The following is a 27697-nucleotide window of genomic DNA, read 5'->3' as shown; positions in this document are numbered from 1 at the left end:
TTATCAATAAATACACATGAATATTAAAATACAAGAATTCTTTTTATTTGTTTATCAGAAATTCAATTAGGCACATCAGGTTTCCCAGTTAGCCATTGTAGCTAATCTGTTACACAGCACTGGTCTAATCAATGCTGACATAACAACCATGAGGTATGAAGAAACAGCAGAACAGATTAAGGGATAAGTTCACTAAAGTTTCTAATGGTAGTTTCAAGAAGTATCTGAGGCAGACCCAGTTATTCCTTTCAAGGATTCTTTACTTGAGGCTATGAGGCCAAAGCAACAAATTGGGATTTTTTTTTAAATACTCTTTCATTATTCATAATATGACTAAATTTGCTTTTGGGGCTTTTGAACCGTACTCTTTTTTTCCCCCCATTATTTAATGTTTTTTAGTTGGTTCTACAACATCATATTTACTGTCCCATGATATTTTCCCAACTCCTTGATAACTCCATTTCAAATAAGCTTCTGGTTCTACTAGATCTTTATTAAACCCATTCTCTTTATCTCGTCCCAAACCTAACCTTTAATCTGCCCCCACCATTTAGTTTCCCCTCCACCAGCAGCAATTGATTCCTTTTATTTCATTATATCCTTTCAGTTATTCCAGAGCTCACTCTGATGATCTAATAATGCAACCCTTCCTCCTTTGACTTCCCACATAGCAACACATTGATGACTACCATGAAACCCCTCCTCCCAGATAGTCTTTACCCAGTTTTGTGCTATCACCCTTCAGCTCTTTATTTTCTTCTCTAAATTAACCCCTCACGTTTCTTTAAACTCCCTCTAAGACCTTAAAATACTTCTATTTACAATACTTGTTTCAACCAACCCTTGGCTGCTCTCCTATTCCCAGATATTTCCTGGTCTGTTTTATAGAATCAGTTACTCTGTCTCTGGGTGGGCAGCATGCCATTTGCAACTTCTGGCTCTGATTGGGGGATAAATAATCCTGACAACATTGGTCCTGTTCTACCCAAAGAGATTTCTAACCAACCAAAAAGCAACAAACTGCAGTTGCTGGAACTTAGTTCTGATGAAGTCACTGGCCTCAACCTTTTTTTCTCCACAGATGCTGCCAGTCCTGCCCTGCTGAGGTTTTCCAGTAATTTCTGTTTTTACTTCTCACCAACCTGTTAGGGCACAGCTTTGGAGCAGGTGGGACTTGAAACTAGGCTATCTGATCCAAAGGTAGGGGTATTACCATTGCACCACATGAGCATTCTCAATTTCACACAACACATTACAGTAATGATTAAAGCCAAGTGCTAATTAACACAAGGACAGAAGTAGGCCATTCAACTCCTTTAAGCCTGTGTTGGCATTTGATGAGACCATGACTGATCTTTGACTTCATTTACACAACTTGGCTCCATGTCCCATAGTAACGTTATTGAGCAAAGTCTATCCACCTCTGTTATGGCACTTCCAACCACTCCTTGTCCTCAATTTCAAGAATTTTGAGGCATGATTTCTACTGCCCCTTGTGCAAAGGAAGTACTTCCCGACAACCCAAACAACTTAGCTCTAACTTTAAGCATATGCTCCTTCATGTCTTGCTTTCTGTCCTATCACAGCCTATAATTATTAAACATCTCTACTCAATCCTCCATTAACCCATGAGAATACAAGCTTAACCCATGCAGCCTGTCCATGTCAAAAGGTTAACAAATGAGAAACTTAAGAGTTTATAGACTTGAAATCTATAAAACATATTACAGACCCAGGACTGTTATTGGAAGTAATGGTTAAAGAATTAAACCAGTTTAGAAAATAAGGTTTCATTTCATGTTCTAGGCACCTTTAACTGAAGGCTGTAATTTTACAATGGAGTTTTTGGTCTCCGTTCTATCCAGGCTGCGATTTTAGGAAGAGCTTCCACACGTTCTTTCAAAGCTAACAATTTGGGATAGTTATGCAAGACATCAACATTTAGATTAGTGAGGGTGATGGAACAGACGGCCCAGTGAAAATCGGCCCAGGTAACCTGAAAGCAAAGAAGCATATCAATAATTTTGCAAAACAGCAACTTGAGTTCAGTACAGACAATTACCAGTGTAATCTTACTGTGTGCAGCCAGTTTGAAGAAAAAAAATCACCACTGTGCATTGTCTATCCCTTCTGCTCAGTATTCCAATATTTTAATAACCATTATTTCCTCTTCCCATTTTCCAAAGAAATTAGGCACTATTAATTTCTCAGATACTAGTCACTGATATGATTGTTCATGGGAAACCAGTTCTTCTAGATTGCCAGCCTAGTAATCACATGAGGTTTTGAAGTTTATGATTAATCATAGCAATCAATCTGTCAATTAAACTACAACAGATGAAGCAATAGAAATCCCAGTAGTGGGGTATCCTTGGGGAACACCGATCTCTCAAGCACATGACAATTACTACACTTTGTTTGTCATAGCTTATTCATATGTCCCAGACAAAGATGCTTGAATCTAGATTTTGAATATTGTTAGATTATTAAGTGGCAATGTGATATCATAGCATGTCCCAACCTTCTGACTTTTACATCCAGACAATTCCAACAACAGCGATTCACTAACTCAAAATGGAACAGTTTTATGCCATACTGTCCCAGGGAATCTGAGACCAGTTATAGTTTATTTCCCAACGCACACGTTATTGAATGCTTTGTTCTTAATTAATCTGGAACCTTCCCAGTCAGTCTAGCTAATTGAATAGACTAAATCACGCACAGAGAAGAAAGCAACAATAAAATGGTTCTGTTCACTGAATTTTCCCTTGTTCCCAGTGCAATTATAATGGAGAACAGATTTTCTCACTGGGGAAGGTGGATGTGACCTTTTCATCAACAGCCTCAATGGGTGAGACTTCAAGATAGAATTGACCATTGAGTCACACTGGTTGGTCTCTATTGCAAATCTCCTAGGCATGAATTATATTCAGGGAGGAGAAAGTGAGGACTGCAGATGCTGGAGATCAGAGCTTAAAAATGTGTTGCTGGAAAAGCGCAGCAAGTCAGGCAGCATCAAAGGAACAGGAGAATCGACGTTTCAGGCATAAGCCCTTCTTCAGGAATTATATTCACATCATTATTATACTTCATAATAAGTTTCAATAAATTGTACTCACTGAATCACCAACAAACCACATTTGGTCTCCCAAGAGCTTGCTCAACCCATCCAGAAGCAAAGGGATGTTATTGGCAAAAACATCTTCTGTTATCTTTTGCTGTAAAAGAAAGTCATTATTCCATTCTGATGAATAAACTCAGTCTATAATTAGAGATATTTTGGTGCAAGTATTTCCTCTGCCACCATTGTATGTTGGTACCCTTTGTAAAGGAGATGGTGTGGACTCAGTTGAGAGTCAGACAGAATGGTAAGTTTTAAAATAATCAGCTTCAGCCTGAGATAATGCCAACAGAATAGAATGGAGTGATGATAGATTAGTGGGAGATGCAAAAACTGAAAGTCATGAAAATAAGGCAGTCATTAATAAATCTATTAAGGATTCAAGAGAAATGTCTTTACTCAAAGTAGTAAAATAGTGAAGGGAAGAGCACAAATATAGTGGAAAACAATTTAGCTTTGCGCATGAGGGAGAAATGAATAGGCGAACATATTGATGGGATGAGATGAAGTAGGGTGAGGGTTGATGTAGAATATAAACACTGCAACAAAGGCTGAGTGGCCTTTGCTGTAAATTCTGCCTATAATCGTGGGATTCTAAATATATTTTTGGGGGGGGGATAATTGCAGAATTGCAACAAGTATGTTGTCATAAAATTTCCAGACCAGTCAGAATCCTCCACCACTGTCCTCCATCTTGTTTACTCATATTGAACAATCTCTCCTTTAACTTGCCTCACTTTTTTCAAATAAGGTACAACTATCACTACTCCTATGGGCCCTAGTCATGCCTGTCTTTTTGCAAGCTATATATGGGCACTTGACAGCTTTCTGCATTCAAAATTGAGTTTAACTTCAACCCGTTTAAATTCGTCCTTCATTTTGATATCACCCACCCCTCACCCTGTTTCTGTATCTTGTTTTCATGGTCTTACATTAACTCACAGTTCATCTTTGTTCTGCCATTAACACCTTCAGTAGAAAAATGAGGGGGAGTTTTTTATAGAAATCTATAAAATTCTAACAGGACTGGACAGGGTAGATGCAGGAAGAGTGTTCTTGATAATTAGGGAGTCCAGAACCAGGGATCACAGTCTAGCGATATGAGGTATTATTACAGAGATGGGGAGAAATTTCTTCATTCAGAGAGAGTGATGAGCCTGTGGAATTCTATGCTACAGAAAGCAGTTGATTAACACCTACTTTGGATGTAAGTCTTGTCTTTTCCACAATCATTACTATTCCCTTTATCTTCCATTTGACGACACCTTGGATCTCATATCTCTCTTAATACTTCCCTGCCCTGCCTGTCATTCCACTTGCAGTCTCCTTTCCAAGAGGTATAAAATTCATGATGTTTCCACCTCCATTAAGTTCTGAAGAAGTCATATTACAATTGAAACATTGACTGTTTCTCTCTCCACAGATGCTGCCAAACCTGCTAAGATTCTCTAGCAGTTGGTTCTTAATTAGAGATTAGATTAGAGTGGTACTGGAAAAGCATGTCAGGTCAGGCAGCATCCGAGGAGCAGGACCTGCTGTGCTTTTCCAGCGCCACTCTAATCTAGACTCTGGTTTCCAGCATCTGCAGTCCTCACTTTTGCCTATCTTAATTAGAGATGTCTTTTCTCACACTGCAAATTTCCATGACAATGCCTCCTGCCGGTCTCAGCACCTTACAGCAGTGAAACACAAACTCTTGAAAAGATGCTCTGTAATTGGAAAAGTGGGAGGCTATAACATTTCGATATCCAGAAGCTCTGAACAAACTGCATTGAAATATGTCTTCAAACAAGAAATCTTCCAATTTCTTATTTCCACTAGGCCATTCTTTCACATCTTATCCTACTGAAGGCATTGTTTTGAAAGTAGGGTTATGAGCACGGAGGCTAAATAATTATGAAAATGATATTGCCTCATTGTGAAATATCCATTTTAAATAATTGATACGAAATTGGCTGCCTTCTGCTGAGATCCAATAGGTTAAGATTTCAGCACAGATAAAGAAAGGTTAACACATTACTTTCTGAGACAGGAAAATGGAAGTCTACTTTTTATAGTGTTCGAACTGTTTCACAAACTCAGTGTCCTCAACGTGCTTTACAATAAGTGACGTATTATTAGAGTTGCTATTGCGATGTAGGAACTATGGCAGCTAACTTGCTCATACATAGCTCCCACAAATAGAAGTGTGGTGCATACATGCATATATATATTCGATTCTAGCCTGGGGCGACTGTCTGTGTGGAGTTTGCACATTCTTCCCGTGTCTGCGTGGGTTTCCTCTGGGTGCTCCGGTTTCCTCCCACAGTCCAAAACATGTGCAAGTCAGGTAGATTGGCAATGCTAAATTGCCCATAGTATTAGGTGTGTTAGTCAGAGGAAAATGGGTCTGGGTGGGTTACTCTTCGGAGTGTCGGTGTGGACTTGTTGGGCCGAATGGCCTGTTTCCACACTAAGTCATCTAACTTAATCATCTAATTTTAGGAGCAGGAATAGGCCACTCCACTCAAAACCTGATAACTTTAACACCCCCTTGCTTGCCAAGAATCCAGCCATCTCTGCTTCAAAAATACTCAAGGAGTAATTACTGCTGTTTCAGGAAGTGTGTTCTAAATACAGAGGAACCTCGATACCCAGCATTCGATTATCCAAATATTGGATTATCTGGCAAGATCGCAAGGTCCTGATGCCCAGCTAAACTATGTCATCTGGTATTCAGAATTCGATTAACCAAACAAAATACTGCCCACCTGTGTCCTTCGGATAATCGAGGTTCCTCTATACCCAAGACGCTCAGAGAAAATAATTTCTCCTCATCTTAGTCTTAAATGGATGACCTCTTATTTTTAAAACCTAACCGTTTAGTTCTGGATTCTCCTACAAGAAAAAAAATCCTTTTCACATCCATCCTGTCTCGACCCTTCTTACATGTTTCAATCAAACCACCTCATACTCTTCTAAACTCCTGACAATACCAGCATCCTTTCCAACCTTTTCTCAAAAGACAAAACGCCAATTCCTGATATTTGTCTCGTAAACCCTTCCTGAACTTCCTGAAATGCATTTACATCCTTCCTTAAATAAGGTGAAATAGCGTAGTGTGCACAGTACTCTAGATGTGGTCTCACCAGTTTCTGGTATAGCAGTAGCATAATCTCTCTTTTGTATATTCACTTCACCTTATGGTATTATTATTCTTAGTTTTTCGAATTATTATGGTACATGTGTACTGGCCACTTGTGGTTCATGCAGTAGGACACTCAAATCTCTATTTATCTCAGAGCTCTGCAATAGCCACTGGCTCAGACAATGAGTATCAACATGGACAAAGTTCCCAAGTCCCTGGAATGAGACTGGGACCCACAGCTACCACCTTAAAAGCAGATTTTTATCTCAACAATCAGCACGTCTATATCTTGCAACATCTGAAATTCAATCTTACTTTCACACTGGGGTCCTTTTCGGTCCAGGGGAACATATTCATGAAATCATTTATTGTGTCCACAATGGCATCCACTTGAGCTTGTTCGAGGTTGGTTTTTCCTGCTAGGCCTAAGAAAGAATTTTAAAAATGAATGGAAAATATATAAATGGATAATAGTTAGGCTGAATAACAGGTCACACTGAGCTCACACTGACTGTTGAGACACAGAATATTAAAAACATCCTGGCTAACATTACCTGTTTCTCGGGCCAAATATCTCGCAATAGCAGTGCTCTGGTTGATCTCAGTTTTGTCCACCTTCAGAATCGGAATTTGTCGAAAGAGCAGAGCTAGAATGAGAACCACATAGACTCCAGATTATTGTGAGTTAGATCAAATTCCCCTGTTAGCAAGCATAGTATTAGGGATGATATTAGCTGTGCAGACTTGCCAAGTCACCCATATTAAGTAGGATATAGTAATCTTGATACAAAATGATAATCTCTTAAATTTCCTTCAAAAGTGCTTCCTTAACTATAATGTGCTTTAGGCCCCAGGGTTGTGAAAGGTCCAATATAGAGGAAAGACTCTATATAAAGACAATGAAAAATAAAGTGGAGTTTTAATTCATCTGGCATTCTCAGAAAATCACAAAAAGCCTGACAGCTAATGAACTGCTTTGTGAGCAAGCTGAAGCAGCCAATTTTCAAACGCCAGTCCCACCAACAGCAATTGGATGGATAAGCAATTTTAACAGTGTTGGTTGCTGAGTTGATTTTGACCAGAACTCCCCAGGGAATTTCCCTGCTCATCTTTCACAGTTTACAGAATCAACACGTACATAGAGGAGAATACCTTGGTCTTTGTGTGGGTTAGGTCATCTTCTCTGCTTGTCATACGTAATCACCCTGATTATCTGGTTTAAATCTCAAAGTCCTACCCTTGCAGATTGATGACTGATTTGATTGTATCACATGTGGTCTTTTCCACAACCGTAAATGTAGATAGAATATCAAACTCTGACTATACTGAGACATGTGTCTGTTAGTAACCTTGCTACTGCAGTACCATTGGTAATCTACTAGATAGATTTTGGGAAGCCAAGATGATCTTGTGTTTTGACCCTGCATTGTGTACTCCCAATGGATGGAATTGATAACTGTATAATATGAGAATAGTCTCTCATAGGCTAACCATGGACAACACTTCCTGTGGATTAAGTCTTTCAAGATGCATAGTTAATTTGTTGCTACTAAATCTCGTGTTGATGTTCACTTTTAAGGTGTGTTGTCCTAACGTTTCATGTCATAGCCTTGTTCGCATTCCATAAGGAGGTTCCTGCTGTCCATAAATCAGCATTGAAAATGTTGGACTGTAGCTTTAAATCAGTGGAAATCACTGATGCACACTGAAGAGACTAATGCACCTTGAGTTTGTGTCAGTGGAAATTGAACATGCTCGTTCTTTTAAAAACTAGATTCTGCAGCTGTTGTAAGATTGGTACTTCTACATCAACTTTCAGGAACAAAGAATTCTAGTCTTTCAGAAGTAGACTGCAGTATTTTTTTCTAGATTAGATTACCTACAGTATGGAAACAGGCCCTTCAGCCCAACAAATCCACACCGACCCTCCGAAGAGTAACCTGCCCATACTCATTCTCCCACCCTATATTTGCCCCTGACTAATGCACCATGGCCAATTCACCTGGCATATACATCTTTGGATTGTGGGAGGAAACCCAAGCAAACACGGGGAGAATGTACAGACTCCACACAGTCATTCGCCAAGAGCAGGAATTGAACCAGAGTCCATGGCACTGTGAGGCAGCAGTGCTAACCACTGTGCCCTTAAATTGAGGTAATCTGAGAAATTTCCTGTCTTGAACAAAAGCAGGTTACAATGAAAGGAAAATAGCTTTTTGTTTGTCGTTAATGCCCTATGTACAAATCTGTACAGCTATCTGTATTCACTGATACTGAGGCTGCCAATTATCCAAATTCTCAAATGTCCAAAGCAGCTGCTCAGTCAATCTTCTCTTAGTTTTGCAAATATCTACCACCAAGATCGTGGGTCTTCTTATTTGAACAATCACTACTGCTAAAAATGATGTTGTTTTGACTCCAGTAAGGCATTTTACTTGGTGCAGCAAAGCATATGTTCCGAACCAACGGACTATTATAATGCCTATTATACACAAACACTGCATTCACAGACAAAACCAGACACAACCTAATTTTGAGTTACTAAGTTACCCAGTGTAATACTGAGAAGAATGCTGCTAGATGCAAGTTAACCTGAGTTAAGATGGAGTCTGAGATTCCACCAGGTCTCATGCCAAGATAGAGTGAAATTGTTTTTAGAATGTTTCATTCAGGGATATTCACACACTGTCTTAAAGGTTTATTGGCATACTGACCATGAGAAATAACATAATATTTAGTCACAGGTTTGTTACTTTTTATTAACTATATTCAGATTATATTGAATTGATGGTAATGTGAGTAGCTGAAGACATGACTGGCTCCAACTACATTTGGTGCAGATGCACCTCCTATGGCATTCGGAAAGCGTCCCCAGATACTGGCCCAGTGACACTAAAGGAATGGCGATATATTTCTGAGTCAAGATGGTTAGTAGCTTAGAGGGGAACTTACAGATGGCAGTGTGGTTCAGATATAATTGGTTTGTCTCTGCCTCTGAAGTATAGTTAGAGACCAGACAATGGGACAGCAAGCCAGAAAGCACTATGGGTGAGATGGATTAGAACGGAGTAGGAATTCAGCCCCTCAGTGAAAGGATGTCCCACCCCCTGGAGTTCAACAGACTCAACAGCACCACAGCCTAGTTGTGGGTGCTGCTGGGATGCAGGCAGGCCAATGAAGCAGGGCTGAGGGAACCTCATAGACCCAGATAACGCAGGGACATAGAACAGGGAGGGAGGGTTTGCCATTATATCAGAGTAGGGTGTTAGATGGCCTCTAAATTCTTTGCAGGTTAAAGAAGAGTGTCCTAACTGTTCAAGGTGAGCCCCAAATGAGCAAAGAGCACCTTCCAAAATTAGTACCTTCCGGCCATTCAAGAAACATTCCACCCACCAGCACATGTCAACTGTATTGTGGCAGAGGTCAAGTGATATTGGGATAACTAAACATTTAACCAATTCAGTTGACCTTTAGTTACTTATTTCCATATGATGTGTGGGTTTGGGACTCATGCAACAATGACAGAGTCCCTACCTCCAAGCTAGGAGTCCTGTACTGATGTTTCACCTACTTCAGAGGTGTATGGTGGCTCAGTGGTTAGCACTGCTGCCTCACAGCACCAGGGTCCCAGGTTCGATTCCAGCCGCTGGCGACCGTCTGTGTGGAATTTGCACATTCTCCCTGTGTCTGTGTGGGTTTCCTCCCTCGGTCCAAAGATGTGCAAGTCATGCTAAATTACCCATAGTGTTAGGTGCATTAGTCAGAGGGAAATGGGTCTGGGTGGGTTACTGTTTGGAGGGTTGGTGGGGACTGGTTGGGCCGAAGGGCCTATTTCCACACTGTAGGGAATCTGATCTTCTCTGACCAGGGCGATGAGAAAATATCTTTAATGTGTGGGTCACTGATATCAGCACTTACCCACACTCTGTATTAAGGGGGTGAGCTCCAGGGTTGGTGGCACCCCTCCTATTTTACTTACCTCCCCACCTCCACTCCCCACTGAAAGCACACCCTATGGGGTCATGAAATAACTAGCCCCAAGACTAATTTGATTTTCCAAACAGGCTTCTGCAAGTTCAATGTGAGTTAGAGATAAAAAGCAACATCCATTCAGCACATTCTGTTTTTCTCAAGAAGTTAACTGATCCATTTTTCTCATATTCGAAACGATGAAAAGACACATATGGAAGGGTGAGATTTAAACAAACTAAGTGATTTTGTAAATTAAACCCAGCCAACATGGAAACTCGTCTTCCCTAATCTTCCAGTTGTTCCTTCGTCGTTGATTGAATTTCACAATCCAAAAATATTTCACTGTGTGCTTTTTATATGGATCAGAGCATGAAACAGGGGAACTTATATGGAGGAACAAAGAAATCACCGACCAACTAGATGTATACTGTACTTTGGTTCTGGCTTCCCAAAGGAGGACACAAATAACATCCTAGAAACATTGGAAAACTCCAGGTCCAGTGAGAAAGAGGAAAACATTCAATGTGTGTTTGGAAATTAAGTTGGGGAAACTGACCTGATTAAAGGCCCATAAATCCCCAGGACCCAATGACCCACGTCCCAGAGTACTGGTGGCCCTAGACAATGGTAGATGCGCTGGTGGTCATCTTTCAAGATTGTCTAGAGTCTGAGGCAGCTCTTACGGATTGAAGGATAGCTCATTTAACCACACTAATTAAGAAAATGAGGTAGGAAGTAAACAGGGAATTACAGACCCAAGTTGACCTGATGTTGGTATTAGGGGAAATGCTGCAGTCCATTATAAAGCATTTAATAGGACAGCACTTGACAACAGTGATAGGATTGGACAGAGTCAGCATGGATTTATGAAAGGGAAATTGTGCATGACAAATCTACTGGAATTTTTTGAGGATGTAACTAGTAAAGTTGCTGAGGGGAAGCCAGTGGATATATTTTAGTTGGACTTTCAAAAGGTTTTCAATGAGGTCCCACAGAAGATATTGACATGTAATATTAATGCACATGAGATTGGGCTTGTGCACTGACATGGATGGAGAACTGGTTGGCAGACAGGAAACAATGAATAGGAGTAAAAGGATAATTTTCCAAGTGGGAGCCTGTGACTAGTGGGGTACCACAGGGTTCAGTGCTTGCACCCCAGCTTTTCCTTATATGCATTAATGATTCAGATAGAGTGAACTAAATGTAATGAATCCACATTTGCAGATGACACAATGTTAGGTAGGAGGTGAACAGTGGGGGAGATACAGAGACTTTTCATTGTGATTTGGACAGGTTGAATGAGTGGCAAATGCATGGTAGATGAAGTCTAATGAGGATAAATGTGAGATAATCCACTTCAGTAGCAAAAACAGAAAGACAGACCTTTCTCTGAATGGCAATACATTGGGAAAAGAGGGAGGTGCAGGGAGATCTAGGTTCCCTTATACACCAATTGCTGAAAGTAAGCGTGCAGGTGTAGCAGGCGGTGAAGAAAGTAAATGGCATGTGGGCCTTCGTAGCGAGAGGATTCGAGTACAGGAGCTGGGATGTCTTGCTGCCGTTGTCCAGGACTTTGTTGAAACCTGGAGTATTTTATGCAGTTTTGGTCTCCTTATCTGAGGAAGCATGTTCTGGCAATGCAGAGAGTGCAACAAAGGTTTATCAGACTGATTCCTAAGATGGCAGGACTGATGTATGAGGAAAGTTTGGATTGGTTCAGACTATATTCAGGTAGGCAGAAGTGAGGACTGCAGATACTGGAAACCAGAGTTTAGATGCACCACCACTCTGATCTAAACTCTAGGACTATATTCACTGAAGTTTAGAAGAATGCTCATCGAAACCTGAAAAATTCTAACAGGACTAAACAGGGTAAACACAAGAAGGATGTTCCTGATAACTGAGGAATCCAGAACCATGGGTTGCAGTTTAAGGAAATGGGATAGGCCATTTAAGACTAAGATGGTTGGAAATTTCTTCACCCAGACAGGGTGAGCCTGTGGAATTGTCTGTCAGAAAATGTTTTAAGTCAAACCTTTGAATGTTTCAGCAAGAACTTGACAATGGTGATAGGAATGGATAGTTACATACAGTTGACAACGGTGATAAGGAGTTAGATAGAATTCTTACAGCTAAAGGGTTCAAAGGGTATAGGGAGAAAGTGGGAACAGGGCACTCAGTTGGATGATCAGCCATGATCATGTTGAATGGTGGAGCTGGCTCAAAGGGCTGAATGGCCTCCTCTTGCTCCTATATTCTATGTTTAAATGTTTTAAAATAGACCACTTCGTCCAACTGACCCATACCATCATTTATTGTTCACATCAGCCTCTGTGATCCTCTCAATCTATCCTCCTTTTTCTTTTCCTCCCCATTCAATTACTTACTCCCTTAAAACATCTTGTTTGAAGCCTTCTGTGGATTTAATGATGATCTTTTAATTCAGAAGTCAAATCTCTAGTCTAATTTGATAGACTACTCAGAACATCCAGCACACAAAGAGACATTCAGCCCATCTAGCCTCTGCTGGTATTTATCCTTCATATATTCCATTGCATTTACCATGCCTTTCCAATCTATTCTTTTTAATCACAGGATGTAGGCATCACTGGCATGTGGGCATTCCTGAAGAAGGGCTCATGCCCGAAACGTCGATTCTCCTGCTCCTTGGATGCTGCCTGACCTGCTGCGCTTTTCCAGCAACACATTTTCATCACTGGCTTGGCCAACACTTATTGCTCATGGGTTACATGGATTAATAGTCTAGTGATAATACCACTAGGCCATCACTTACCCGGATCTAGTTTTCATTTGAAAGCATATAAGGTATTAATCTTATAAATTTTCCATTGAAGCGCATTTGATTTGACTTGATTATTGTCACATGTACCCAAGTGCAGAGAACAGTTTTGTTTTGCGTGCAATTCAGCAGAATGGGATTATTCTAACCAATTACAGTGTAATTTCTCTTCATTCCCACTTGTCTATTAGTAACTACCTTACATGTAGGGCCCCTAAATGTTTTGGTTTTTCCACATGTGGAAACACTCTCCATGTCTACTCTATCCAATGCATTCATAGTTTTACCTGTGTCAATTCCATGTCTTCTCAAATGAAAAGTATTGGAATGTACCTTTAGTGATGGAAATTCTTGCTGAAACCCATAGGTAAACCAACAGAGCACAAGAGCGCATATCGTGTGAGGAAAGATGTTAATGTTGGGCCATTTCAGTTTCCCAGCATTAATTTCCCTTTAATTGTTTAGCTGGCGCAGAGTTCAAAACTTATTTGCTGTTTGGCCTTGCCAACTGATTAATTCAAAGCACATTCCTACCATCAAACAACTATTTAGATTAGATTAGATTACAGTGTGGAAACAGGCCCTTCGGCCCAACAAGTCCACACCGACCCGCCGAAGCGAAACCCACCCATACCCCTACATTTACCCCTTACCTAACACTACGGGCAATTTAGTATGGTCAATTCACCTAACCTGCACATCTTTGGACTGTGGGAGGAAACCGGAGCACCCGGAGGAAACCCACGCAGACACTCCATGCAGGGCAGATCAGAATTGCACAGCATGATCCAAATTTAATTTCCATTTATGGGATGAGACAAGACAGTGAGAGAAACCAGAAAAGGAAATTAAAAATGACTTATTGTTCCAAAGTTTGCAAATGTTCTTTGCAAACAGTGCTACTTACATTGTTTTACATCGGGCCAATCCATTATGTCCACAGTGTTGTCTTCGTAGTTTATTCCACTGTATGCAAAAATATAACGAGCAGTCTCAGCTCTCCCTCGTATTTTAAAGTAGGTCAACTTGTAGTTTGGCATGTTTCAACCTGTCAGGATCAAGCACAACACAAGTTGCTCTGTAAACATGTTGTAATCTTGCGCATGAACACTGGATTAAAAAGCATTGCAGAAACAGATTGAGGTGCATTCTCAGGATCCTATAATTGGTTGAGTCAAATTTTTGTCAAGACGTTTGATTACAGCCCAGAAGCAGAAAAATATAACTTTTTTGCTGGCAGAGAGGATTGCTGGACTTTAATTAATTGCAAGCCAAAGATCAAATTCTTACTTTCCAATACCTCTATGCTCTCTCCTTCTCTCAGCGACCTCCTCAGCAATCTTCTGAAATTTGGCTCCTTCAGTATTCCCAGTTTTCCTCACTTCCCACTTCATGCTTTCAGTTTGACTAATTTCTGCAGTTCTGCCCCTAAACCTCTCCTTCTGCTTCTTTGTCATAGAGTCAGAGAGATGTACAGTGCGCAAACAGACCCTTCGGTCCAACCCATCCATGCCAACCAGATATCCCAACCCAATCTAGTCCCACCTGCCAGCACCTGGCAACTGTACTAGCCCCCAGTACTTCCTCTGGCAGCTCATTCCATACAGTACCACCCTCTGCGTGTAAAGGTTGCCCCTTAGGTCTCATTTATATTTTTCCCCTCTCACCCTAAACCGATGCCCTCAACCAGGGAAAAGACTTTGTCTATTTATCCTATTCATGCCCCTCATAATTTTATAAACCACTATAAGGTCACCCCTCTGCCTCCGACGCTCCAGGGAAAACAGGCCTAGCCTATTCAACCTCTCCCTATAGCTTAAATCCTCCAACCCTGGCAACATCCTTGGAAATTCTTTTGAGACTGTTCTCAAAATCTACAGATTTTCTGGTCATACATCCTAGTATGGCCTCACGTAGCTCAATGCCAAATATCTGACTGATATTGATGTCTATAAAGCACTTAGAGGAGTTTTATTACATTAAATGTGATACAGTACATAATTGGTTAATTGTGACAGATGATTGTATCACTGATGCAGGCAGGGACATGATAGGAATCTTGCCAAACTGCAATATTAGGCCGGTTCATTGTTATCCATTTTTCTCTTTCTGGATCAATACCTTTCAATCTTCAGAGACACAGGATGTGCAAAATGAGTGCTTCCTCCATGCTCTTCTATCCAAGAATTTTCTGGAAAATATATTTCCTTTAAAGTTTTGACTGAGGTACACGTTTGAATTGTATGAAACTAATGCTGTCCTAATAAAAGTTTGCTGAGGACAATCACAACTTCCCTGACCGCAGGAGCTAAAAGGATTACATTATGAGCACAGTTTGCCCCTTTGATCCCTGGAGTACTCTTGTTACTGTATTAGACGTGAAGAATTTCAAATATACTGGGAAAATATTCATTCACCCTGATTTTTGGACATGGGGCCATTGCTGCACCCATTCAGATCGAGTTGGCTGGGACATGGTGTTTGTCATCCAGTCGGACTTGAATAATTTCAGTACAACTTTCTGCAGTTTCATTGCTGACTTTCTCTTCTCAGTGCAACTAGCAAGTTCCTTACCAAGCATCTAGTACAGACAATCTGCTTCATTTTTATTACGTAAAAACAGGAAGTTAGATGAAAATTGCTGTGACAAAACTTCTTCCAAATTGAATGCTGGAGCATAATTTGCAATCCTAACAGACAAAGGCTACAGAAGCATTGTCCCTGGTGCTTCTATGCCTGTTTCATCCATGTATGGGCAGTTGATCTATCTCCTGTCATCCCTGTGACCTGCATTCTATGGTCAATGTGTCTCCAAAATCCATCCACCCTGCAATATTTAAGCAGCATCTGGATGAGCACTTAAAATGCCAGGGCATAGTAAGCTATAGGAGAAAGTGAGGACTGCAAATGCTGGAGAGTCAGAGTTTAAAAGTGTGGTGCTGGAAAAGCACAGCAGGTCAGGCAGCACCTGAGGAGCAGCAGGGTTGATGTTTTGGGCATAAACCCTTCATCATTCCTGACGTGTAAAAAAGTTGCCCATCAGGTTCCCTTTTATTCCTTCCCCTCTAACCTTTAACTGATGTCCTCTAGTTCTCCATTCCCAACCCTGGGAAAAAGACTGAGTGCATTCACCCTATGCACGCCTCTCAAGATCTTATACACTTAGAGTCATAGAGATGTACTTCTGGAAGATTCCTTCTCAGTCTCCTACACTATAAAGAAAACAGTCCTAGCTTGTCCAGCCTCTCCCTATAACTTAGTCCCTTGATTCCTGGCAATATCCTTGTAAAGTTCTTCTGCATGTTTTCCAGTTTAGTAACATCCTTCCTATACCAAGGTGACCAAAGCTGAATACAATACTCCAAGTACGCCCCCACGAATGTCCTGTACAACTGCTACATAACTTCCCAACCTCTATACTCGATGTCCTGACTGACGAAGGTCAGTGTGCCAAAAGCTTTCTTCAATTCCCGCCTCAGGCGACTGACTGTGTGGAGTTTGCACGTTCTCCCCGTGTCTACCTGTGACTATACTTTCAGAGAACTGTGCACCTGAACTCAAAGATTCCTCTGTTCTATTACACTCCTTAAGACACTACCATTCATCAAGAAATTCCTACCTTGATTTGACTTTCCAAAATGCAAGACCTCACACTTATCTATATTAAATTCTATTTGCCATTTCTTGGCCCACTTCCCCAGCTGGTCAAGGTCCTGCTGCAATTTCTGATAACCTTCTTTACTTTCCACGATACTGCCTATCTTAGTATCATCTGCAAACTTACTAATCGTACCTTGTACATTCCCATCCAAATTATTAGCACTGACCCCGTGACACTCCACTAGTTACAGGCCTCCAGTCGCACAAGCATCCTTCCACTATTATCCTCTGCTTCCTACCATCAAGTCAATTGTGTATCCAATTTGCCAGTTCCCCTCAGATTCCATGTGATCTAACCTTCTCGAGGAGCCTACCATGTGGAACCTTATCAGATGAATCCTTGTTTGGAAAGGGGATTAAGGGTTACGGGGAGAAGGCAAGAGAATTGGGTTTGAGAAACATATCAGCCATGATCAATGGGCTGAATGGCCTAATTCGGTTCTTTCATCTTATAGTCTTATATTGGATGACTAGCATGTATACGATAGGCCAAAGGATCCTTTTGTAACATGCTGTTTTTTAAAAAATGTATTAATATTATCTCAAAACTGTCTCCTCTGAAAGGGATACAAACAGTATTAACTGGAAATTTGAGCTAAGCCATTCAGGGACCATTTAATCAAAAAGGACTGTTAACCTGATCTCTGTCCACCACCTGAAAGGTTGGGGGGAGGGGGCTCGATTAAAATTTTCTAAATGGACACTTTGTGTAAAGAATTATGGAATAAAGGTGGGGTTCGTACATAGACCAGCTATGATTCTCCCCTCACACAGTCTGGGCAGTGGGCAGAGACCAGCTATGATTCTCCCCTCACACAGTCTGGGCAGTGGGCAGAGACCAGCTATGATTCTCCCCTCACACAGTCTGGGCAGTGGGCAGAGACCAGCTATGATTCTCCCCTCACACAGTCTGGGCAGTGGGCAGAGACCAGCTGTGATTCTCCCCTCACACAGTCTGGGCAGTGGGCAGAGACCAGCTATGATTCTCCCCTCACACAGTCTGGGCAGTGGGCAGAGACCAGCTGTGATTCTCCCCTCACACAGTCTGGGCAGTGGGCAGAGACCAGCTATGATTCTCCCCTCACACAGTCTGGGCAGTGGGCAGAGACCAGCTGTGATTCTCCCCTCACACAGTCTGGGCAGTGGGCAGATGCTGAAGAGCCTCCTTTTGCTCCTCGGTTCCAGAGTCAAAGTGGTTCCAGTCAAAAACAGCAAAAGCCACAGAGATTAATGCCGCCTCGCCCCCCCGCTTGGTAAAGAGTCAGAGATAACAGCACGGAAACAGACCAGCCAAGAGTTAATGGAGTTAAAAATCACACACCAGGTAATAGTTCAACAGGTTTATTAGGAAGTACTAGCTTTCTTGCGCTGTTCTTTCTTCAGGTAACTAGTTCTTCACCTGGTTTGGATTGTAACCTGGTGTTTGTGTGATTTTTAACTTTGCCCCCCCCCCCCCCCCCCAGTCCAACACCGGCATCTCCACATCAAAAGTTAATGATAGAGTTTTCAGCTCCACAGAACAGAAGCAACGAGTAGTTGCATGGGTGGTATTTTTTAATACTGATTCCTCCAGCAAAGGACATATCCTCTTGCGGGGGGGATGGGTCGGAGGTGGGGGGGGGGGGGGGGGGGAGGGGGAGTGAAGATTACGTTCAGAGAACTGCTTTCTGGACATTAACTGGGAAAACAAGAATTGCGACTGTTGTGTCACCTTGAGAACACGGACCAGAGCTGCTCTGCAGTTGGAACATCTGGCTTCTGTTCAGAAAACTCAACCGTTACAAATTTCGCCCCCTCCCCACAACCTCACATGAACACAATTCCCCAACGGGATAATGCTGTAAAGTGGCTGACCTACCTGGATTTTCAATGCACCTGAAATGTCTCCTTTAACCGAAATGGTCCTGCAGTTAGGAGTCAGGATGAGATTTTCCTGGCGGGGAATGCGGGTGAATGATGTGGAATACAGATCAGCTCCCACCACCCTTTAAATCCTCTTTGCACCATCCGCCCAGCGCGGTTGTTCCCAAAGTTGGAGGGGCGGAGCACGGAGCAAATTCGTGGAAACGGAACACACCAGCAGAGCAATTTCAACGGAGCTTTAAAGTGACGCAATGGTAATACCCCCACCCCTGGACCGGGAGCGCTGGGTCCAAGCTCTAGCAGCAAGTGTGTCATCATCGCTGAACAAGTTGATTCGGAAACACAGGTTACTAAAACTTTAAAGTGATGATGTTTCAAATAATGAGAGTGAGGAAAGATGTTCAGTTTAAAACTCAGCTTGTGATGCACCTGAAACCATTCGAGTTACAGAAGGTCGTTCGGCCCATCGTGTTTGGCCTGGTACTTTGAATGGCCATTCAACTTAGAGTCATTGAGATGTACAGCCCAGAAACAGACCCTACTGTCAACTCGTCTATACCGACCAGATACCCTAACCTATTCTCGTCCATTTGCGAGCACTTGGCCCATATCCCTCTAAACCATTCCTATTCACATACCTTCCATATGCCTTTTAAATGTTGTAATTGTACCAGCCTCCACCACTTCCTCTGGCAGCTCATTCCATACACACTCCACCCTCTGTGTGAAAACGTTGCCCCTTAGGTCCCTTTTATATGTTTCCCCTCTCACCCTAAACCTATGCCCTCTAGTTCTGGACTCCCCGACTCCAGGGAAAAGTCCTTGTCTATCTGCCCTATCCATGCCCCTTTTGATTTTATAAACCTCTATAAGGTCACCCCTCAGCCTCCAATGCTCCAGGGAAAACAGCCCCAGCCTATTCAGCCTCTCCCTGTAGCTCAAATCTTCCAACCCTAGCAACATGCTTGTAAATCTTTTCTGAACCCTTAATTGTATACTCTCTGTATGAATAAAAGTCCCTGGTATTTAAAGTTGATTCCTAATCTACAACATTCCCAGGTGCCAAAGTATCCGAATACTACCGGACACCATATCCATTTATTCTGGATTTATTTGATTGAGTACAGTTTCATATGTTTATCAGTGCACAGGCTAAGGTGACAAATGTTCATTTAGTATCTTAAAAAGTGGCATTTGGAGTTACACAAGTATGCATTAAAACTGTGAGATTTGAAGGCATTGCCTAATTAATTCCTTTGCACAGCCTGGTCCTAAAGCAGGGATTTTCTCCCAGTTGCCATGGGAATCAGTCCCAGCAGCTCAATTATTTTCAGTCTACATTTCTGACTTAACAAAGAGGCCAACTTTAGTGCAGCCAAATATCTGACAATAAGGAGGTTGGTAAGAAACCAAGTTGGGGAACGACACTGAGAGTAGAATTTAAATAAAGCAAAGAATCGCGAATGTTGGCAATCTGAAACAAAGACTGAAATTACAGGCGAAACTCCAGCTTGCCTGGCAGCATCTGTGAAGAGAACCAGAATTAATGTTTCGTGTGCAGTGACCCTTCATCAGAACAGATAGCAGCAAGGAAAAGATGGTATTAATGCTGAAGATGAGGTCAGGGATGTGGTGTGGGGAGGGGATTGTGGGGGCTGGGCAGGGAGAGAGATAAGCGGGTAATTGGAGATGAAGCTCAGGGAAGGAGAGAGAGACGTGGAAGGGTTGGCAGACAAGTTTCACAACTCCATTCTCCCGCTTCCTCCCTGTAACCCTTGATCCCCTTGATACTCAAGAACCAGCTGTGTCTGGAGATTACTTAGAATCATAGAATCCCTAAAGTGTGGAAGCAGGCTGTTTGGCCTGTTGAGTCCACATCAACCCTCTGAAGAGCATCCCACCCAGAATTAACATAGGTTAAACATGAGGGTTATACTGTGGTCGGACACTCCCATGGTGTACAAGGAATAGCAACTACAATCAAGGCAGATATCACAGATTTCTCAGTAACCTCCCCCCAAATGTTAATGTCATGGTGGGTTATGCAAACTCACTAAACTTCTCTCGAGATTACAGGTTTTTACTAAAGCAGAAGTTCTCATTCAAGAGAGATTATGTCATCCGTTCTCTCAATGTCTGGCCCTGTTTTATTTATTCATTCACAGGATATGGCCAGGCCAGCATTTATTACCCATCCCTATTGCCCTTAGGGAAGTTTAGAGTCAACTATAGGTCTGGAGTCACACATAAGCCAGACTGGGTAAGGAAGACAGTTTCCTTCCCTACAGGACATTATTGAATCAAATAGGCTTTTCCAACAACTTACAATTGTCATCATTAGACTCATAGTTCCAGACTTTTCTAATAAAATAGTTTCTAGTTCTATCAGGGTGGTGCTGGAGGGTTGCTTTTCAGGCTGGAGGCCTGTGACCAGTGACCATAAGGATCAGTGCTGGGTCCATCGCTTTTCATCATTTATATAAATGATTTGGAGGTGGACATAGGAGATATTAGATTAGATTACTTACAGTGTGGAAACAGGCCCTTCGGCCCAACAAGTCCACACCGCCGAAGCGCCACCCACCCATACCCTTACGTTTACCCCTTACCTAACACTACGGGCAATTTAGCATGGCCAATTCACCTGACCTGCACATCTTTGTGACTGTGGGAGGAAACCGGAGCACCCGGAGGAAACCCACGCAGACACAGGGAGAACGTGCAAACTCCACACAGTTAGTCGCCTGAGGTGGGAATTGAACCCGGGTCTCTGGCGCTGTGAGGCAGCAGTGCTAACCACTGTGCCACCGTGCCGCCCATAAATGGTGAGTAAGTTTGCAGACGACACCAAAGTTGGTGATGTAGTGGACAGCAAAGAAGATTACCTCAGAGTACAATGGGATCTTGATCAGATGGAGTTTAATTTAGATACATGTGAGGTGTTGCATTTTGGAAAGGCAAATCAGGGCAGGACTTATATACTTAATGGTAAGATCCTGAGGAGTGTTGCTTAACAAAGAAACCTTGGAGTGCAGGTTCATAGTTCCTTGAAAGTGGAGTCGCAGGTAGATAGGATAGGATAGGAAGGTGTTTGGTATGCTTTCCTTTGTTGGTCAGAGCATTGAATATAGAAGTTGGGAGGTTATGTTGTGGCCGTACAGGACATTGTTTCAGCTACCATTGGAATATTGTGTGCAATTGTAGTCTCCCTGTTATGGAAAGGATGTTGTGAAACTTGAAAGGGCTCAGAAAAGATTAACAAGGACGTTGTCCGGGTTGGAGGGTTTGAGCTATAGGGAGAGGCTGAATAGTCTGGGGCTATTTTCCTTAGAGCACCAGAGGCTGAAGGGTGACCTTATAGAGGTTTACAAAAGCATGAGTAGCATGGATAGTGTAAATAGGTCTTTTCCCTGGGTGAGGGAGTCCAGAACTAGAGGGCATAGGTTTAAGATAAGGGGGGAAAGAATGAAAAGGGACCTAAGGGGCAACTATTTCACGCAGAGGGTGGTATGGAATGAGCTGCTAGAAGATGTGGTGGAGGCTGGTACAATTACAATATTTAAAAGGTGTCTGGATGGATATATGAATAGGAAGGGTTTAGAGGGATATGGGCCAAATGCTGATGAGAATAGATTAATTTAGGATATCTGGTCAGCATAGATGAGTTGGACTGAAGGGTCTGTTTCTGTGCTGTACACCGCTATGACTGTATCTGCCATGGCAGGATTCAAATCCAGGTCCCCAGAATTTCTAGATTAGTAATCTGGTGATAATTAGGGCATCATCTCCCTATTTCTGAATTCTTCTCCCAAAACAGAGTCAGGAACCTTCTGAGTTTTACACATCCCTACTCTTGGAGTTCTAACTCCTGCCCCTAACTGTTTATTAATTCCTAGAGCTTCTCCCTGAGTTTATTCTAACTGTACCGAGCCAACCACTAGTTCTTGATTCCATTCCTTGCAGGACCGCTAAAGATCAGCTCTCCTAACAATGCTGTGATAGCTTTGATATCCCAGTCCCATGTTCCCAACCATACCCTGAGTTCATCTGCCTTACCAGCCAGGCCTCTTGCATTGAAATAAGTGCAGTTTAATTTGAAGTGTAATCTGTCTTTCTTAAACAGGTCACCTGTACTCCAGAAGAGATTCTAATGATCCAAAAATGTGAATCCTTCTGCCCTGCTCCAGCTCCTCAATCATACATTCATCTGCATCAGCCTCCTATTTCTACTCTCACTAGCACTTGGCAGTAGGAGTTCTTTTGTTCTTATACCACACTATTAGAATAATTGTCATGCTTGAAAAAAAATACGTAAGAGAAGTTGTCTTTACAGTTAGTATGTGAGGTTCCCATTGTATTCATCAGGCAAAACCTTGAACCTTGAAGTGATTTTAAGTTAAAGAGTAAAAATGCAGCTGATTAGAAAGTTTGATTGCTCTTGTATGGAGTCAGCTAGCTTTAATGTGTAAATGGTTTGACCTTCCTAACATACACAACAATTAGGTTTCAAGGAGAGGTGATGGCCTAATGACATTATTGCTGGACTATTAATCCAGAAACTCAAGGTAATGTTCTGGGATCTTGGGTTCAAATCCTGCCATGGAAAATGGTGAATTGGAATAAAAGGGAAAAATTGTGAGTCTAATGATGACCATGAATTGATTGTTTGGAAAAAAAACCCATCCAGTTCACTAATGTCCTTTAGGGAAAGAAGCTGCCACCCTTGTGTAATCTGGCCTACATGTGACTCCAAACCTTGAGGACTGTGGTTGCTGCTTATCTGCCTCTGAGTAGTTAAGGATGGCAATAAATGCTGATGGAGCCAGCAACACCCTCATCCCATGAATGAATTAAAAGTAAATAATGGAGCCAATTGAAAAAGAGAGAGAGAGAAATAAACTGAGCAAAAACATTTGCAGGAGGATAGTGTAAAGCATTATTTTTATTAAGAAGCCTAGCAATAACCTATCTAAATAGTTATTATATGTACATTAGATCTGACACATTCATTTGACTTCTGTAACTCAATAGGATGGAGAATACAGTTAAACTAGTTGGCTTAATGGAACATATGTATAATAATAATTGTGACAGTCAGTCAGTCATTAAGCACGTGAGAGACCTTTATATCTCAAAATCACCTAAAATGATGTTAAAGAGGCTGTTACTCTGATTCTTTGGACATTGTACCTGGTTGAAACTTTATTGCTGGAACAGCACAGCAGGTCAGGCAGCATCCAGGGAACAGGAGATTCGACGTTTCGGGCACAGGCCCTTCTTCAGGAAATGAAGATTCCTGAAGAAGGGCCTGTGCCCGAAACGTCGAATCTCCTGTTCCCTGGATGCTGCCTGACCTGCTGTGCTGTTCCAGCAATAAAGTTTCAACTTTGATCTCCAGCATCTGCAGACCTCACTTTCTCCACATTGTACCTGGGAATCATTTACATGGATTCTGAAACGCTTCCAAATATAACAGTGATGGAGGGGTATTAAAGTGTGCTGCTATTCTTCTTACTAATTTGGGTTACAAAAGTTAAAATTGATGGGAAATTCCTCCTTCCGTTCAAGAAAATACAGTGAATTTCTTCCACATACACCGGAGGGAGTTAATTAACTACTTTTATTCACTCATGGGATGTGGGCATCACTGCCTGGGCCAGCATTTAATGCCCATCCCTAGTTGCCATTGAGAAGGTGGTAGTGAGCTGCCTTCTTGAACTGCTGCTGTAGATAGACCCACAATGCCATAACGGAGGCAAGTCTAGATCTTCAGTCTTATACACTTCCAGCTAATCCATGAAAGACTGGAGATTTCAGAATGGAAAGGGAGAGGACCATGCCTATATTTCAAGTTCTCAATTTGAATTCAGAACATCAATAAAAAACAGTTGGCAGAGCATCTCTGTAAAAGGGCTAAAGGAAATAACCTTCTCGACAGCAATTTCCCATTTTTCTATCTCAGATTTTACAGTTTTTAATCCCTGCTGACAGACAGGAAAAGACAAAAAACTGTGAGAGAAGTTCTCCCACTGAAAGGTGAAAGGTGAGAAAAGGCATTGTACTGATTTTTTTCTCTTTATTCTTTAATAGGATGAAGGCATCACTGGCTAGGCAGCATTTATTGCCCATCCCTAACTGGCCAGAGGGCAGTTGAGAGTCAACCAGTTTGTTGTGGGTCTGGAGTCACATGTAGGCTAGACCAACTGAAGATGGCAGTTTCCTTTCTAAAGGATGTTAGTGAACCAGATGGGTTTTTCCAACAATTAGCAATGGATTTATAGTAGTCATTAGATGGTTAATTCCAGATATTTATTGAACTCAGATTCTACCTTTTGCCATGGTGGGATTCGAACCTGGGTCCCCAGAACATTACCTGTGTCTCTGGATTAACAGTCCAATGATAATACCACTAGGTCATCTCGGTCAGCCAGTTGGATCTCCTAGAATATGAGTTCCCTGATTGGAGCTGTTGATCTGGTCCCATCAGGGAATCCTGGTTGACAGATAAAAAGGGGGAGTGTCAGCGATACTGACACTCTGGTGCCTGACTCTGTGTGAGGCAGTACTATAGTCAAGGACTGTGTGTAAGTAAAGGGTAACTTGGTGAGAGGATACTGGCCTCTGTGGACCTATTTCAGGCATGGTATGGGAAGAATAATAAAATCCAGAAAATTTCACTAGAGATGGAAGAGTTTGAATATAATTTAGAGTGAAGTAAGGTATTGACTCTAACATAATCTCTAGTAAAAGATCATCATACACTTGAAAAATTGTTAGGAAGGGTTTAGAGGGATATGGGCCAGGTGCTGGCAGGTGGGACAAGATTGGGTTGGGATATCTGGTTGGCATGGACGAGTTGGACTGAAGGGTCTGTTTCCGTGCTGGACATCTCCATGACTCTATGACTCTACAACTGTGAGGGAAGCATTTCAGTCCCTTTCTTCCAAGTACAACTGGAGAAGGAGGTTGTTATTCCTGGACAAGAAGAGGCTGAGAAGAAATTTGATTGAGATGTTCAAAATTGTAAGCAACCTGGGCTGAACAGATACTTGAGAACTAATGGACACCCAATTTAAGGTGATCAGTGAAAGAACCAAAGACAAGATTCAGAAGAAATCATTGAGAGACTGCCTGAAAATGTAACGGAGACAGATTTAATCATAGTTTCCTGAATAATTACCTGAACAGAAACTATTTTCAGGATCAACAGGGAAAAACTTGGACGAGATCAATTGTTTTGGACAGAGAAATGGCATGAACGCAAGAGTATATAGTCTGCTGTTGTGTGGTAACCATTTTATAATTCATTGTACAGTAAAAATGTACTTTGATTCTTTCATTGGACTCATTAGACAAGAAGAATAATGTATAATATTTCAACTGCAGGTATTTCTGTCAACACTATAAATATCTGTTGAACTATTTTACAATATAGTTCTATTTTCTATTTTCACATCAACTGTTTATAGTTTCTGGCATGTCCTGCTTGTACCATATTTTGGAAAGAAAGAATTACATTGCTTCAGTTATGCAAATAAAGATTTCAGTACATGCATGATTTGCATCCCTATAATATGTTTGGACACATTGTTCGGGAAGTTTATGTCAATGTCACACAACTTAGGCTTATTTTTGATAATTAAACTGTGTGTTTGTTTGTTCATAGACCACAGAATCTTTCAAGTTGTCAACACCAACTACTCAAAACACAGAATCCCTACAGTGTGGAAGAAGGCCATTCAGCCCATCAAATCCATACTGACCCTCCAAAGAGCATATTACCCAGATTATTCCACTGCAATGCATTTCCCATGGCCAATGCACTTAGCCTGCACATCCCTGGACACAATGGGTAATTTAGTATGGCCAATATGCCTAACCTGCACATCTCTGGGCAGTGGGAGGAAACCAAAGGACCCTAAGGAAACCCATGCAGCCATGGGGAAAATGTGCAGACTCCACATGGACAGTCACCTGAGACTGGAATTGAACCCAGGTGCCCAGTGCTATGAGGCAGCAGTGCTAACCCTGTGCCAACATGGCAACCCTATTCAAAGAGACATTTTAAATATGAGTTGTGGTGGCTCATGTCAGGTGAAAACTAACTATAATTCATGTCAGGCAATGGTCCTTTTAAGAAATAAGATTCTGTACGGTCTGATTTCTGGTGAAAGGTAGCTGGCTTATTGTGAACGATCATGTGACCAAATTGCCTAGGAGATAGTGTAGTGATTGGAACCAGATGGACCTTGTTGACTATGAGGTCGTTGATTGAGGTTTTAAACTGGGCCAATCAGGAAAGCCCCGACTGACAGATATAATCAGGGGATAAACAGGGCCAGGTAGTTGGGGCTGTTATGGCTGATTGCCAACCCCTATTCTGGGGTTATGTTTGAGCTTGGGTGTCTCTGGAGAAGGAGCATGTGGTGACTACCAACACCCTTGAGCTGTTCAGGGAGAGGTGGGCACTGTAGGGAGTGGAGTGTTTTATTTCCCCCTCCAACTCTATTTTGATTTAATCCCTGCCCTCCCCTTCACTGTTTGATCATGCAACATTGCCCTCTGAGGAAGGGCACTGCTTGTTACTGGCCACTTGGGTGTCTCTTTCTTCCTGGTGGTGGAAACTGATTAAAGATTTATACACCTGTTGTCTTTCACTGTGTCTGATACCTGCACACACACAACTTGGGTGCTGGGGAAAATATAAGCACTACTGCAGTTGGCAGTAGTGTAGGGGTTTCAAAACAAAACCCAGAGATCAAAAAAAACTAACAAGGGACCTCAGTTCAGAAAAAAAAATTATAAACAGGAGATTTGATTCTCCTCAGTTCAGGGGATTGACTGAACTGTCTGGCCAATTACAGCCAGTGTTTTGTGCACTAGTTAATAAAGGATGACTTGGTTATTTCATAAACTATAGAGGAAAAAAGAATTAACTAGTTAGTTAAATGGTGAGTAAATAGTATGTAGTGATATAGGAACATAGCACTTAGAAGCAAGAACAGGCCATGCAGCCCTTCAGAATTGATATCAATAAGAGCAGGCTGATCTGACTGGGCCCTCAACTCTATTTTCCTGTTTGTATTCCTTATTTATCAAAAATCTATCTAACTAAACCCTGAATAAATTGAATGATGCAGACACTCTGGCT

The 27697-nt window shown here is 41.8% G+C and overlaps 1 protein-coding gene across 1 annotated transcript; it reads right to left on the bottom strand.

The window, feature by feature from the left end:
* Positions 1-29: 29 nt before the first annotated feature.
* LOC122539497 (hematopoietic prostaglandin D synthase-like) lies at positions 30-18773 on the bottom strand. The gene is made up of 6 exons (XM_043674408.2): positions 18542-18773; positions 13931-14071; positions 6803-6895; positions 6564-6673; positions 3120-3218; positions 30-1996 (listed from the first exon to the last, which is right to left on the bottom strand). Exons 2-6 carry the CDS (start codon positions 14061-14063, stop codon positions 1832-1834), a joined length of 600 nt encoding a protein of 199 aa, XP_043530343.1. The 5' UTR covers positions 14064-14071; positions 18542-18773; the 3' UTR covers positions 30-1831.
* Between the last annotated feature and the right edge of the window lie 8924 nt (positions 18774-27697).

The sequence above is a fragment of the Chiloscyllium plagiosum genome, unplaced genomic scaffold, assembly GCF_037043375.1.
Source record: "Chiloscyllium plagiosum isolate Xiang-an unplaced genomic scaffold, Cpla_swu_hap1 HiC_scaffold_36, whole genome shotgun sequence".
NCBI lineage: Eukaryota > Metazoa > Chordata > Chondrichthyes > Orectolobiformes > Hemiscylliidae > Chiloscyllium > Chiloscyllium plagiosum.
This window is presented reverse-complemented; position numbering and strand designations above follow the sequence as displayed.